This window comes from Perissodus microlepis, chromosome 23 (assembly GCF_051167445.1).
Source record: "Perissodus microlepis isolate ML-2025 ecotype Zambia chromosome 23, ASM5116744v1, whole genome shotgun sequence".
Taxonomy (NCBI): domain Eukaryota; kingdom Metazoa; phylum Chordata; class Actinopteri; order Cichliformes; family Cichlidae; genus Perissodus; species Perissodus microlepis.
Window position 1 is genome coordinate 38,502,772 of NC_140482.1, and position 13,343 is coordinate 38,516,114.

Consider the following 13,343-nt stretch of genomic DNA (forward strand, 5'->3'; position numbering starts at 1 on the left):
ATTCCTAACAACATTGACAAAATTCAACAAACAGGAAATATATTACACTCACAAATGCACACATACGCACATGCAAGCACACACAAACACCTCAAATTCCCTTGATAACAGTCTGACTGGCAGAGGCTAAAGACAGAGTAGGCGTCCATAATTGAACAAACATAACAATGTAAATATTTACTAATACTATCCATTGGGGATACAGGCAGAATTCCACAATTGATTTGCTCTCTTTCTGCCCTTTTGTTCTTTTCCTCAACACGCACATACAATTATCACACACACTTACTACTACCACTACCATCGCTTCTCCCTGATTCACTTCTTGTTCTTATGCCATCGTTCATTAAAAGGATGGAGATAAATATTGGTCTGTCTATCCTCTTACCAGGGGTGACCTGTAGCCCATCTGGGCTGGCGATGACAGGAGATCCCTGGGAAATAGCGGCGAGTGCGTCTCAGGGACGGAGCCCACGCCACTGGCTGCTAGTCCCGAGAGCTGCCCGTACCTCGCCATCATCTTGAGATGCTGCTCACAGAACACACACACTCATACAGAGACACGGGAGGAGAAGGGAGGACAGAGACAGAAACAAGGGGGGGGGGGGGGGGGATAAAAAAGAGAGAGAGAGAATAGGTGTGAGAGAAAGGGAAGGAGAGCAGATAACAGCAGGTAGGAAGGACGATGGTAAAGGACAGAAGAGGGAGTGTTGGGGGTGGGGGACATGAAGAAAGAGGGAGGCAGAGGGGCATTACAGAACCCTTTGCTTTCACACAAATGCACGTGTGAGCATACGCACAGCCATACGCACTCGCGCTAACAGACATACCGTAGGCGCACATGAAGGCACACAAGCAATTTTAGCCCCAGGTGGACAATTTCACAAGCAAGCCTATGTTTGATGGGTTTAAAGGCTACCTTAGTTTTGTTACAATAGGAGGATATAAAGTCTAGACACTGGCTCGCCATTTATTATTACAAGGCGGGATGAGTGAGGGTGAGAAGCGTTGCGGTCCCCTTTTCTGCACCAAGCATCGTGCTGGGAAATATAATAAACAGCTGCTGTTATCAATCATCCCCTCTGTCTTCTAGCTACGAGCATACAGAAGTGTAAAGACTCGCACACACACTGACATACGATAACACACATGACAGAATGGTTGGCAGCAGACACACACAGGTGAGGTGCGGAGGGAATAAGCAAATCCAAATGTCTTTACCTCATTGCTCAACAAAGCAGCGTTGAGTGTTCGGCTTATTTCGAACATGTTCAGATTCGGTGCTTTTTTTTTTTCGTTCTGTCCTTTTATTTTCAGATTTTCTTCAGTTTTTTGTTCTTGTTGTTGTTGTTTTTGCTCCCACCTCCTCTTTTTTTTCTACAGTTGGGAGTCAGTCCCAGGAACACAAAAAAAAGAAAGAAAGAAAAAAATCAAATCAATTTAAAAAGAGGGGGATAAAAAAAATCCTCTTTAATTTTCTGATTCTGGAGTTGTGATATTTCAGTCCTCTAGTTTTTGTCTCTTTCTCCCCTGTCTGCTGATGCACTTCTGCTCGTTGTGGCTGTAGTGGTGGCGTTTGTGCCCAGGGTCTCCGCACACGTCTAAGCAGTCAATATGCTGTCTTTTAAAATCTCCCCAGAGTCAGCACATTAAAACAAGCAGTCAGGCAGTCGGTGGGTCGGTGGGTCGGGCTGGCTGGCTCCCTTATCTGTCCCCCGCACACTGGCTCACACAATACGCTCCGATCCTCACACTGCTCACTAACAGATTAGCCTGTCCCAAAACATTGCACTTAGTTTAAACTCCCCTCCCTTTTTTCTCTCTCTCTCTTTCTCGCTCTCTCTGTGTATCACTCCCTCTGGCTCTCTCCTATGCTCTCGCTCTATCTCTCTCACTCCATCTCTCTCTCATCCCCCATTGCTCATGCACTGAGGCAGCTACAGTTCTCCGTGCTACCACAAGGTGGGAAGACTGTTCTAGCAGCAGCGACACCATCGCCGCCACATCCCTTCCTCTCCGTGCCACTCCTATCTTTCCTTTCATATTATCCTCTTCTCTCCTCTTTTTGGGTGTGTCTATAACACACAGATGCAGATTGTAAAGGAACATTTATACTTAGACTGGCTCTCGCTTCCTCGCCAGATCGAACATTCAACCGGCATTAACTAATATTCTAGGAAGTGCGAAAACTCATATTGTTTGGGTCTAATTATGATGTACATTACATTTGAAAAAGGGCTATCAAGGCTTTCCGGAAAGAAGGAAGCATTTAGTGCTTTCTTTCATGTGGCTAAAAAATAAAGTAATGGAATGTAGTCAAATCTGCACCTTCTGAGGAGGAACCACAAGGGAGTGGAAATTAAGGGTACCTCTTATTAATATCTACCAGAGATGGAAAAAGTGAGGGTTGAGCAGATGCAAGCCTCAAGGTCAGGCAGTTGTCCTTTTCCTCAGCAGGGTGTGGCACAGAGATGACGAAGCAGCTAGTCACAGACATGGCAGGAGATCCGAACTATGGAAGAGAAAAGCAAAATAAATAAATATTAAGGGGATGTGAGCCAAGAATATGAGTCACTAGATCCTTGAACTCAGTCAACAATACATAAAAAAATACCACACCTGCATCTGATGTGGTAAACATGCAATTTGTGCTTATTTCTGAGAAACTAACAGAAAAAAAAGTAGCTTATGAGGGTGACGGTTTTAAAGTAAATGGGCTCGTCGTCGTCTGCGCTAATCAAATCTTAGCTTCATCAGTGTGGCACAGCATTTATTCCCAGTGCTTTAAATGTGCTTTTTGCTGTCTTGGATCAGAGCAGGGAGAGCGGCCAGTTAATAGCAGCCTATTGACACTGAACCATCTGTTTAGGTGGATGCTGTCCAGCACAGTGGAGAGAGGGAGGAACAGACAGAGAAAGTGTCAGATAAAGGGAGAGGAGTGGGTGATGATGAATGGATGATAGAAGGGGTAATGGTAAGGTGTAAAGCAGTGTGTTAGCAAATTGCTACTTTTAACCGATGTTTATGTCAACAGGGGAGGGAAATATATGTAGAGAGACTCACACTCACATCAAGGATGCAGCACGTAATATTGTTTACATGTTTTAAATTAGCACATTTTCCTTTTCTTTAAAAGAAAATTGCTCGCTGTAGCAAGTTAAGTGATGGTGTCATTAACAGCATTACTATGTTATGGCACTGTTGCGCCGTCTTGGCTCCAATTCCACTTATTTTATTTTTTTCCTTAGAAAAGGACTGCTAGCCGCATCCCTGTTCCGTAAAGCCGTGGTCTCTGGGGGCGGCTGGTCCGGCACAGCCCTGGGGGGAGCTGTCAGTTGAATCATTCAGAGTGAGAGCTGATTCCTCAGTCAGCTGCCTCTCAAGCCTTCCTCTCTGACCCAGCCTCACTCCCCTGAGCCCCCTGATTGCTGTCACCATAGCGATTCTCTATGTACTGCCGGCTGGTCTCTACTTCCCTACTAAGCCCTCCGCACCCGGCCTCACACAACTGCCCATCTCCAACTCTGAGCCTCTTGTGCCCTGTGTTTTCATTTTTGCATGACTTGTTTCTTCATCGAAGATGGACTATATGTGTGGACGTCCTCAGCTGGCCGGAGTAAAAAGGATTTCCCTGTAGTTGCTGGAATACAAATGTAGAAAAACACAGATTTCCTCCTCTTGAATACACATATGCCGGGATAAAAACCTCACAGAAATTCTTTGTGTCAGTGTTTTTTTTGTGGCACAAAGCTACAAATGCTGACTCATTTGATCAGTTTGCAATTCAGAAGAAAGACTATCTTTCTGAAAGAATGAAAAAATATATTTTTTGCATATTTTTTCCACTGATTTAAATGATGAGGTGTGTAATCCAGTCACTACCAAGCCACACTAACCATGACAGGACTGTTTACATGTGAAGCACGATCGTATGTTCAGAGGGGTCAAATATATTTTTATAGGCGTGTGAAAATACACTGTCATGAGAGATAATTAAAATTTGAGAGTCCACATGTGTGGAATGTACCTCTCTTTTGTGTTATTCTGGTTTCGGTGATCCACTGAGCAGACACCAGTAAGTAAAAGTAAAGCGCATGCATGCAACTTGGGGAGAAAGAAAGATTTCAACTTCTTCAGGCATTTTTTTAAGAGGACACACTATTGTAGAATGTAAAGCTTTAAAAGAAGAGGAAAGCCATAAAAAGATTTCATGCACCTTTTCGTTCTCCTGTAATATCGCTAATGTGCATAGGCATTTAAATGATAAAACAAGTTTTATGTCCTGTCCTAACTTTCACTGCAGGATACCATTATTTCACAGGTACTGTTATAATGTCAGATAAGTTTTTTGTCTTTCACAAACTGATGTGAGTTTCAGCCATGAGATGAGACCGAGTATCCATAGTGCTTCAACTGTAGAAAAGACAAGCCAGGATCTTATGGAACATCCAAACACTCCCATGCAGCCTCTCTATTTGATAAGAGCTGAGAAACAAGGGAACATGTAGCGTGTCTAATTCATTCTTCTCATGCTCCATAATTTAATTTCAATCTCTCTCTTGAAAATGAATGATTGTACCACCATACAGCTCTTTAATTGGCATAGTGTTAAAGGAATGACATGGCATGGCGGACAGCTATTCAATTTTCAATTTTAACAAAATATTACACAGGAGCCTGGTATTCTCTTCCTGTCATCTGAGAAATAATCAGTCCGACCTATCTACTCAGTGGCCTGTTGATGCTCGACATCAAATACAGATCACACATGCACACGGGAAAAAAAACCCCATTGCCCTCTCTCTTGTCTTATTCATTTAGTCCTGTTACACACAGCTTATAACCTGAAAATTTGCAGCAGCCTGTATACTCTTGCTCCAGGAGTTGTGCCGCTGCTCATTTGATGTACTTAATCAGGTGCAGCCTTTGTAATGGGAAAGGAATAGGGCCAGGCTTGATTGGCCTTGATGACATCTCTGCTCCAATTGTCTAGAAAATCTCCAGCTTTAATCAATCTGCAGGATAATTCAGAATCTCTGGCTGCTGCTTGCATTGATTGGCTTTTTCTCTGAAAATACCTTCAAAATGAGGTTTATTTCAGGTATGACTGCAATAAAACTGAGGAGTGTGCAGTATACAGATTACTATTTAATTTGCAATGGGAGTCTTGTCTAGTTTACTGATTCCTGTAGAATGTAAATATCGCCAGTGTACATTGTTGGTGTACTTGTATGGCTTGTGCATGGGGCAACACCACAGGGCTTTGCAGTGGGTGATAAAAACTGCCAAATTCTAACCATCTATTGGCATCCAGCTAGCAAGCATCAGTGAAAACAATAAGTACAGCTTAACGGACACTTTAGAAAGAATACTCACTACAGTCATAGCCTGTACATCATCCTGAAAAGCAGGACAAACTTATCCAGTGCCATGAATCCAACATAGAACTAGGTTTTTAAAAAATATTTATTTAGTTATTCTTTTGAATATATATTTTTGTGTGTGTGTGTGTGTGTGTCTGTGTGTTAGAAGAAGAATTACAAGATATCAAATCTTGAACCATAAAGGTTTTCCACCATTTTATTTAATTACTCTTAGCCTTGATGTTAATTCATTATACGTTTGAAATGCATGTGTAATAAGAAGGAAGGCTTACTCCCGAAGTTTTCCAGGGACTTCGACCTTCTGGGTGACACCAGTTGTGTCTTATTTACACTCCTCTGGCTCCTCTTAAACTTTAGAGTCCAGTTTAAGATATTAGTGACCACTTTCAGAGCTCCTCATGGTCAGATGCCTCCCTAGATTAGTGAACTACTTCATCCAAACTTCATATAGTAGGTCAGCTGATTAATACTTGTTGGCTATACCTAGATCCAGGTGCTGGAGATTGTGCTTTTCATGGTGTGGCTTCCAAGTTCCAATGGATTTAAGATCGGTCGACCCTGCTGATAACTTTAAAAAGAAGCTTTGGACTCACCTGTGCATGTTTGGTTTTATCCATGTATTTTAGTTTATATTGTAAAACACTTCGCGTATACAGTCCTTCTCAAGAACAAAAGTCACAAACTTCACTTCCTTTCTTACTAATTTGAAATTCTGTGAGTGACCTTTTCAGAGTTGCAGTTTTTTGTTTGTCCTGAACCAACCATGCTTTGATAAATCACAGCTTACTTTCAATATTTAATGATTTTTGTAACCACTAAACAAACATAATCAAACACTGGGTTTATTACTTATTGCCCGGGAGAACCGATTTCTTGCGTGTCTTCTGTGCAGCGGCTCCCTGATGAAGGTTGCAGCGCCTCTCCCGCTTCCTTTTGCTCCGTTGCCGTGGTAACTCACAGAGAGCGTCGGCTGCTTTGTAGCAGATGGAGAGGAAGATGGAGGAGAACACTGTTAGCGATGTCGACGCTGGTGTGTAAATATGAGCTTTAACACGGCAACCCGTTCATTGCTATACAAGCAGAGGGAAGCGCGTGATAGCCCGTTATCTCACAATAATATGCGCGCGTGACTGGCTCGCTACGTCTCTTTTTATGGACGCTAACGTTAAGCGTGTTAACCTCCTAGCTAGCAGGTGCAAAAATGTAAACACAGTCCTGTCACCAGCAAGCGTGAGCTAGCTGTGCTGCTGTTGACTTTATTCAACCATATTATGAGCTACATGTGCGTTTAGATAATTGCTGCCATGACAAAGTTAACCGCTGCATAGCCGAGCAGACTGTTTGTTAAAGTGTGTTAGCTAGCTTTGTTACTCAGACTGCAGTGAGCTGGTGTGGAGCTAATTAGCTTTCCGTTGTATCTGAAGTTTTCTCTTGGTGATTAAAACCGGTGTTTGTCTCTTATCCTTCTAAATGAAAGCTACCGTAAATGAGCAGTTCTTAACAAATGGTACACGCCACTGTAATGGGGGGAGGATTAAACAAACAAAACGCACATTTAAACCAATAATAATATTTGTTGTGGCAGGGGTTTTATCATGTTTATCATAGTTCACTTACGTTTTTTTTTATTTTATTTTATTAATTACCATCTTTGGACTCCACAGTTGTGAAAAAAAACCTCTTTGCCACCTTCCTGATTATTGTTTTTTGCATATTTGTACAAAACGCAGATTTATTGATTGTTTTAATTTTAAAGATCTAAACTAAATATACTACTATTTTATTAACGAGCAACGGCGTAAGAAATGGAAATGAGTTACGGTATTAACTTATTAAAAGTCCAGTTGTACTTCACTTGTTCAAGGAAAAGTAACCATGTGTTGAAATTGTCTGTTGAAATGAACAGCCTAATTACCACTTAGTGCTAATTACTAATACCAATAAAATCAACACTTCTTATACTGTTGATGTTGTGGCGCTTCACATTTAACAACAACATTATGTGAATTAGTTATCCCTATCCTTATATCTTGTATTTTTTATAGACTTGGTGTGTGTGTCTCCTTTTTCATTCTAACAAAAGTCAACATGACAACAACATAAGAAAAGGAACCATTTCTTTTTTCTATTGGAGTAAATACCTGTCCTTACTTTAATAACAACAACTGTATTATATTATTTGAAATTTTCATATACAGCTGGGAACTAAGGGTTTACACACAGTGGTCGGAGACTCCTTTGAGTAAAGTTAAACTCTACATTTTGCACTTGTTCTTTAGGCCGTGAAGCTGGGGGAGAGGATGCCTTGGTGGGCAACGTAAACAAGCTGATGGTGAGCCCACCAGGATACTCAGGAACTCCACGAAAAGGACATCTGGTTTTTGATGCATGCTTTGAAAGTGGTGAGTAACTGCAAAGCACAATATTTAACATTTAGACATAATTACAGGATGCACACTTGGATGGAAAAGCAAGACTTTCTCATGCTGGCTGACTCTTTTTTTAAGCAGATTTGTTTAGCAGAAAAGTCAGATAATTGATAATTGTTAGATCAGATGCTGTACTGACAGCTACCCACATCCTGCAAGCACAGTAACCAAATCACAACAATCCCTTCTTCTCCATGCAACCCAGGTTCCCAGTGAAGGGTGGGTATATATGCTGACATTTGAAAAAAATCTATTGTTAGATAATATCGTACTGTCATAAGACCTGTGTTGAAGCCAAATATTATTGGTTGTCACTGCTGCCCTAGCACACTGACTGTAGTTACCCAAAAGCAATCAGTGGGTCAGCTTTAGCTAGATGCTGTTTGAACATTTGTACAATTCTTTTGTTATGTGATCTTAATATTTGTAGTTTAAAACAATTTTAAATCTGACATGCCTGTGTCCATTGTTAGCTAGCATCTTGTATATTTGCCCTGGCTTTGTATTTCCATGGCTGAATCTAAATTTTTTAAACAATAATAAAAAAAAAACTCGATAGACAAAGTGGCAACCTATGACATCTGTTATTTATGTTCCTGGGCTGGAGCATGGTTGTGGTCAGAACACAGTATTTGCTACCTTTTTAATTGAGCTTGCAAGTTTTAACAAAAAAGTTTGTGTTTGTTACATCACCTAGATTGTCTGCAATGTGGCTTTGCTCCCTTAGTGTCTCCATGTGTGTGTCAGCAAGAGCATAAACTAAACCTGCGATCTCTACATCATCCTGTCTGTTATCTTCCATTTCGTTTGTCTGAAATTGTTTTCTAAAACTTTTTATCCATACACAGGGTCCTCACAGTTCAGAATTTTTTTTTGTTGTTGTTGTGAAAGTGGATGAGATGCTGGTACTATTGATCCCTGAAATCTTTTCACAGTAAACTGGGCAGCAACCCTGTTGCACTCTGTTTTTTCCCCCTGCCTTGTTTTTCCTTATCTAGCAGTTGAGAATCAATTTGATTTGCGTGTTTGACTGCAATCTCCTGATGAAGCTGTGATTTCTGCTTGCCCTAGCACTAATTTGGAAGACTTGAAGAAGTTCCAAGATGCAATAATAACTACAGACTCATGTTGTTGACAGTAGTAAGTGTTACCTTAATTTTATGGGAGACAGTCACATTTTTAGTTTTTACCGAGGCTGCATTAAAGCAGCATATTCAGCACAGCAGTCTCTTTGTTTAAGCAGTCAAACACACCACAGAGCTTTAGACACAAAAGATGCTCCACTTTTAATTTTTTTTTTCAGAAGTTGCTGGCGTTTCCCTTTTTATACACAACTACTATGTATGCACATTATATTGCATTTAGCTACATTTTTATTTCATTTTCTAAACTGAACCCACATATTTGAACAATCTGGTCATTGCTGACAGAGGCATGACCAGCGAGCACAGAATGTAAAAACAGATCTCTGGACACCATCCGCACCATTAATAGGGACAAGTCCTCATTCTTACACTTTTATATAAAAGTTTCTGGGATTTTAAAATATTTACTAGGCAAAAATAGAAGTTAGCCCAGGAATTTTAAAATAGAGGCCGTTGTGCTGTTACATTCTAGATAACGTGTATAGCTCATGCTTAAATGTGGATATATATGCACGTAGTATGTAGGCTTGTAAAAAATATAGTGCTGTTGTTCAAACATTTACTCATTCTCTATATACACGATAAAATACAAATGTTTTACAATGCACATTTTGCAGAATACCTCATTGGCTCTGGTTCAAATTTGATTATTCGTTCAAACCTCTGCCCACACAGGACCGAACCATTTATATATTGCGTTACATCCACAAGAGGGCAAACTGATACCTGGACAGACATACTTATAAAGGCATTTTAACTTAAAGATCTCTCTTAAAAGATTTACATTCCAACACATCACAAAACTAAACAAATTAATAAGGTTAAGTTGTATTTAATAGGGATTTGACAACCTATTCGAGCTCTGCTGTGAAAAGCGTGGAACAACAATGATCTTTTCCCTAGCATGAAATGGAAAGTAACAAACCACCAGGGAGCTGCAGTAAGCTTTTATCAGTATATTATTTTCTCTGTAGCTGAGGTAGTTAACGAACTCTCTGCTATGATTACCGCAGGAATATTGTTGATTATTTTGGGTCTTAATTGACTCATGTTCGGCCAAAACGCCATTAAATTGCGCGTTTTTTAAGATTCTTGTTTTTTAGACACAAGTTACAACTGCTTAGTTAGTTAACATATGCTAATGTACCTGCTGTTATCATTTACTGTGAATTGCAAATATAAAAAGAAGGTAAAAAAGTTGGTATAACAAAAACCCAACAAATCATAAAAACATAATAGACAAATGTTAAATTTAACTCTGTTTACCTTTAGTTGCTTAACTGATATTGGTTCATTGGTTCAAATCATTTTCATTTTCTTCTTGTGTCAACAGCGATGTATCTGAAGTCTGAAGCTGGACTTAGGAGCACGCCATGTAGTTTTTTCTGACATTGACTCACACATGGTACAGCTATGTGGTATTGTGGTGGTACTGTGATAGCAGTCTGTTTGCTTCCCCTCAGCAGTGTCGCATTTGTTGTGGAGGAAATCCAGCTAGGTATTTTGTGCAGGTCAGAAGAAAGATAGCCACTTGTAGTGTTGATTATTTTCCACAATTAATTTTCATAGTTTGATTGAAAAAAATCAATTATATAATTGAATTGAGGCTGCTGTACGCATAAAGTAAGATGAAGTTAAATGTGCTCCAGAGTCCTTTGTTAATGGCCTTGCTTTCTGCTAGTGGAGTGGCATTAAAACGAAAATGAAGAACTGCATGTTTTCAGCACCGACAAGGTCGGCTGGTTAGACCCACAAGCAGGCAAACACTCAAGCACCAAGTAGTCAGAATAAATCAGGGAACCAGCAGGCTCTCTTTGGGACTGAATCGCTGTGTGGAGATTAGGTTCAGATGGTGCTCAGATTTCATATTTCCACAGATAAGCCCATTTTGGTTTCTGCAGACTCAGATGAGCTTTAACTTCTCCCTGTTTACTTTCTGTTGTCTGACTTTGGTGTCAGTGTCAGTGTTGTTCTCCAGCGCTGATTCTCTGATGCACTTTTTCAACAACCTGGAGGTCAGTGGATTACTAACAATTAAGTTGGGTTAGGCTTATTCACAAGAGGAAAGACAATCTTTTATAGACATATAGTGGGATAGATAAACCTTATCGGACTCATATGTGAAGGAAAGTACAAATGTGTAGTAGCAGAGGGTTATATTAGGAGGATTTTTCTGCAATATCAGTGTGGTAATTGCCCTTTTTATAAATTTGCCTTTTTTCCCCCAGATGACATGGCCAGAGTAGCTCAGACATTGATTAATGGGTGCTGAGCTCCCTCACAGGGATCAGCTAACATATACATGTCTGTGGCTTCGGATTTATCTCCTGAATGATTTATGGAATTGATATTAATCTCTTTCCAGTAAATGCATTACTAAAGTTAGAATATGGAATAAATTGATATTTGCCAGATATTCTCAAATTAATGCCCTGTTGCTGTTTCATTTAAACACTACTGGTTTTAACAGCATTGCTTTAAAGTTCCACTTCATAGTTTGTTTTTTACAGAATTCTTTACATGTGCATATTTTTCTACAAGTTATACTCCATCTCAAATCTATGTATTTGTCTACAATAGCACTTCTTGCTGTTCATATGTTTGTTGTCATCATTTACCATAGTAAAAATAAATGTGCTGCAAACAAAGTACCACTCTCTTTACTAAAGATAATATTACTTCTTAATTCTAAATTCTTAATTAAAATTTAACAAAATAAAAAGCAGAAATTTTGGCATTTTCTTAATTTATTTTTGTTTGTTTAACTTGTTCTGAGTTTCCTGAGGACAAAATTAAACATGAGGTAAGAAATGGAAATTTCTATAAATTTAACAGAGGAAGAGTTCTCTTTGCCCCTCTCTTAATCAGATAAATAATACTAACACTAATTATCCAGAGTTACCCTAAGTTACTTTGTTTTTTAATGTATTTTTATTAAGTGGAAACTTGCATTAGGAGAAGTTCTTATTTATAATATTTCTGAACAGAGACTGCACAGATTAACTTTAAAAAAACAATCCTTGGATAAAAACGTAAATGTTGTGGTAAAGAAAGTACATGCAGTTAAATTGTGAAAGAGCAAAATTTGTTCCCTCATTCTTTAATTGTATTAAAGATGTTGAACAGCAGCAAAAGTGTAGGTTCATCTAACCTGAGAATACCTGCCATATTGTGTTTACAGTAAATGTTGTACCTCTGCTCAAACTTTATAAGACAGGTTGCATAAGTGAAGAATGTAAAATGAGCTTCTGGTTTCATATATTCAGTCTGATATTTGTGATACGAGTGAGGGAGAGGAAATTGGAGACAAATATGTAAGCTCCTGCCACACATGTTCATTTCTCAAGGCAATTGAATGGGCCTTTTATGACAGTCTGTGTCTGTTTTACTTCTCTCAGACTAGATTGAATAGTCAGTATTTCAAGCACATGTTTTCATGTGAAAATGATGCATACCTATAGGAAGGATCTTTGCCCGACTCCTGGTGTTATCTGCATCCCATGTACATTTCCATAAAGCACAGCTTTTATTTTCTCGTCTTCATATAGCATAGAATAAAATCTAATTGGTTTATTAAAACAGACACTGGTTATGTAAGCTGTTTGCCAAAGGTATAAAACCTAATTTACATTTAGATGAGGCTTAATTCATTTTGTTGTCTGTGCTGTGCTGATCAAGTCAGTGATGGCCTACAGATTTACATACAGTGTGTCTCAGTCAACAGGCCCTTTGACACAGAGTCATTATAAACCATTAAATGCCTTTTACTGTACTATGCCTAAAAAATGAGCATGACAGTTCTCTCAGTATTTGGTACAGTACAACTTGAACACTGTGGCTATTTTCATTCTCACTGGTTTTGTTGAACGTTTTGGATTGTATAATTTGCCCAGTGTTATTAACACCCATGTAAACTTAGAGTTTTACTTACTGAGATCCTTTTTTTATGTAGTACAGTAGGAAATAGAAGATTTTGCTAATCTGTAAACATTTAAGCTCTGGCCTATTGTTGTGTATTGTGTCAAATGGCAGAGATTCGTGAAAGTGATAAAAGAAGTCTAATTGTTTTTAGAGTGAAATCCAAATGACATTCTTATCTTGTCTTGTCACACGCTCCAACTGTTGACATTTTTAGCCCAAAAATTCTTTTGTGAATGCATCCTCACAATGTCGCTGACTAAAGTGCCATCTGTCTGTACAAAGAACGACACTGACAGCGCAGGCCTATTGTTTTACTGCACCTCTGGACCATGCACCAGATATAATTAAGCACTCATTGATTAGACCGACCGCTCTCTGCTGACAATGGCTTGCATGGTCAAAGAAATTCCCCAGCGGTGACAAGTGTTTAATGGGGTCTATTGATAAAGACAACTCATAGACTT

At 39.3% G+C, this 13,343-nt stretch overlaps 2 protein-coding genes across 8 annotated transcripts in view; one reads left to right on the forward strand and one right to left on the reverse strand.

Moving 5' to 3' along the window:
• Nucleotides 1–1,963, reverse strand: part of elavl4 (ELAV like neuron-specific RNA binding protein 4) — a 74,379-nt gene extending 72,416 nt beyond the window's left edge. Inside the window, exons 1-2 of one of the 7 annotated variants that reach the window (XM_084920470.1) lie at nt 1,222–1,963; nt 389–529 (exon numbers count right to left, since the gene is read on the reverse strand). In XM_084920470.1, coding sequence (XP_084776596.1) covers nt 389–529; nt 1,222–1,269 — 189 coding nt within the window. In that variant the 5' untranslated portion in view covers nt 1,270–1,963. The remainder of the gene's footprint in view (nt 1–388; nt 530–1,221) is intronic. The other 6 variants (XM_084920467.1, XM_084920465.1, XM_084920469.1 and 3 more) reach the window with 6 other exon arrangements.
• Nucleotides 1,964–6,284: 4,321 nt separating this feature from the next.
• Nucleotides 6,285–13,343, forward strand: part of agbl4 (AGBL carboxypeptidase 4) — a 346,701-nt gene continuing 339,642 nt past the window's right edge. The window contains exons 1-2 of the mRNA XM_084920463.1: nt 6,285–6,414; nt 7,664–7,786. Of these exons, the coding sequence (XP_084776589.1) occupies nt 6,369–6,414; nt 7,664–7,786 (169 nt within the window). The 5' untranslated portion in view covers nt 6,285–6,368. The remainder of the gene's footprint in view (nt 6,415–7,663; nt 7,787–13,343) is intronic.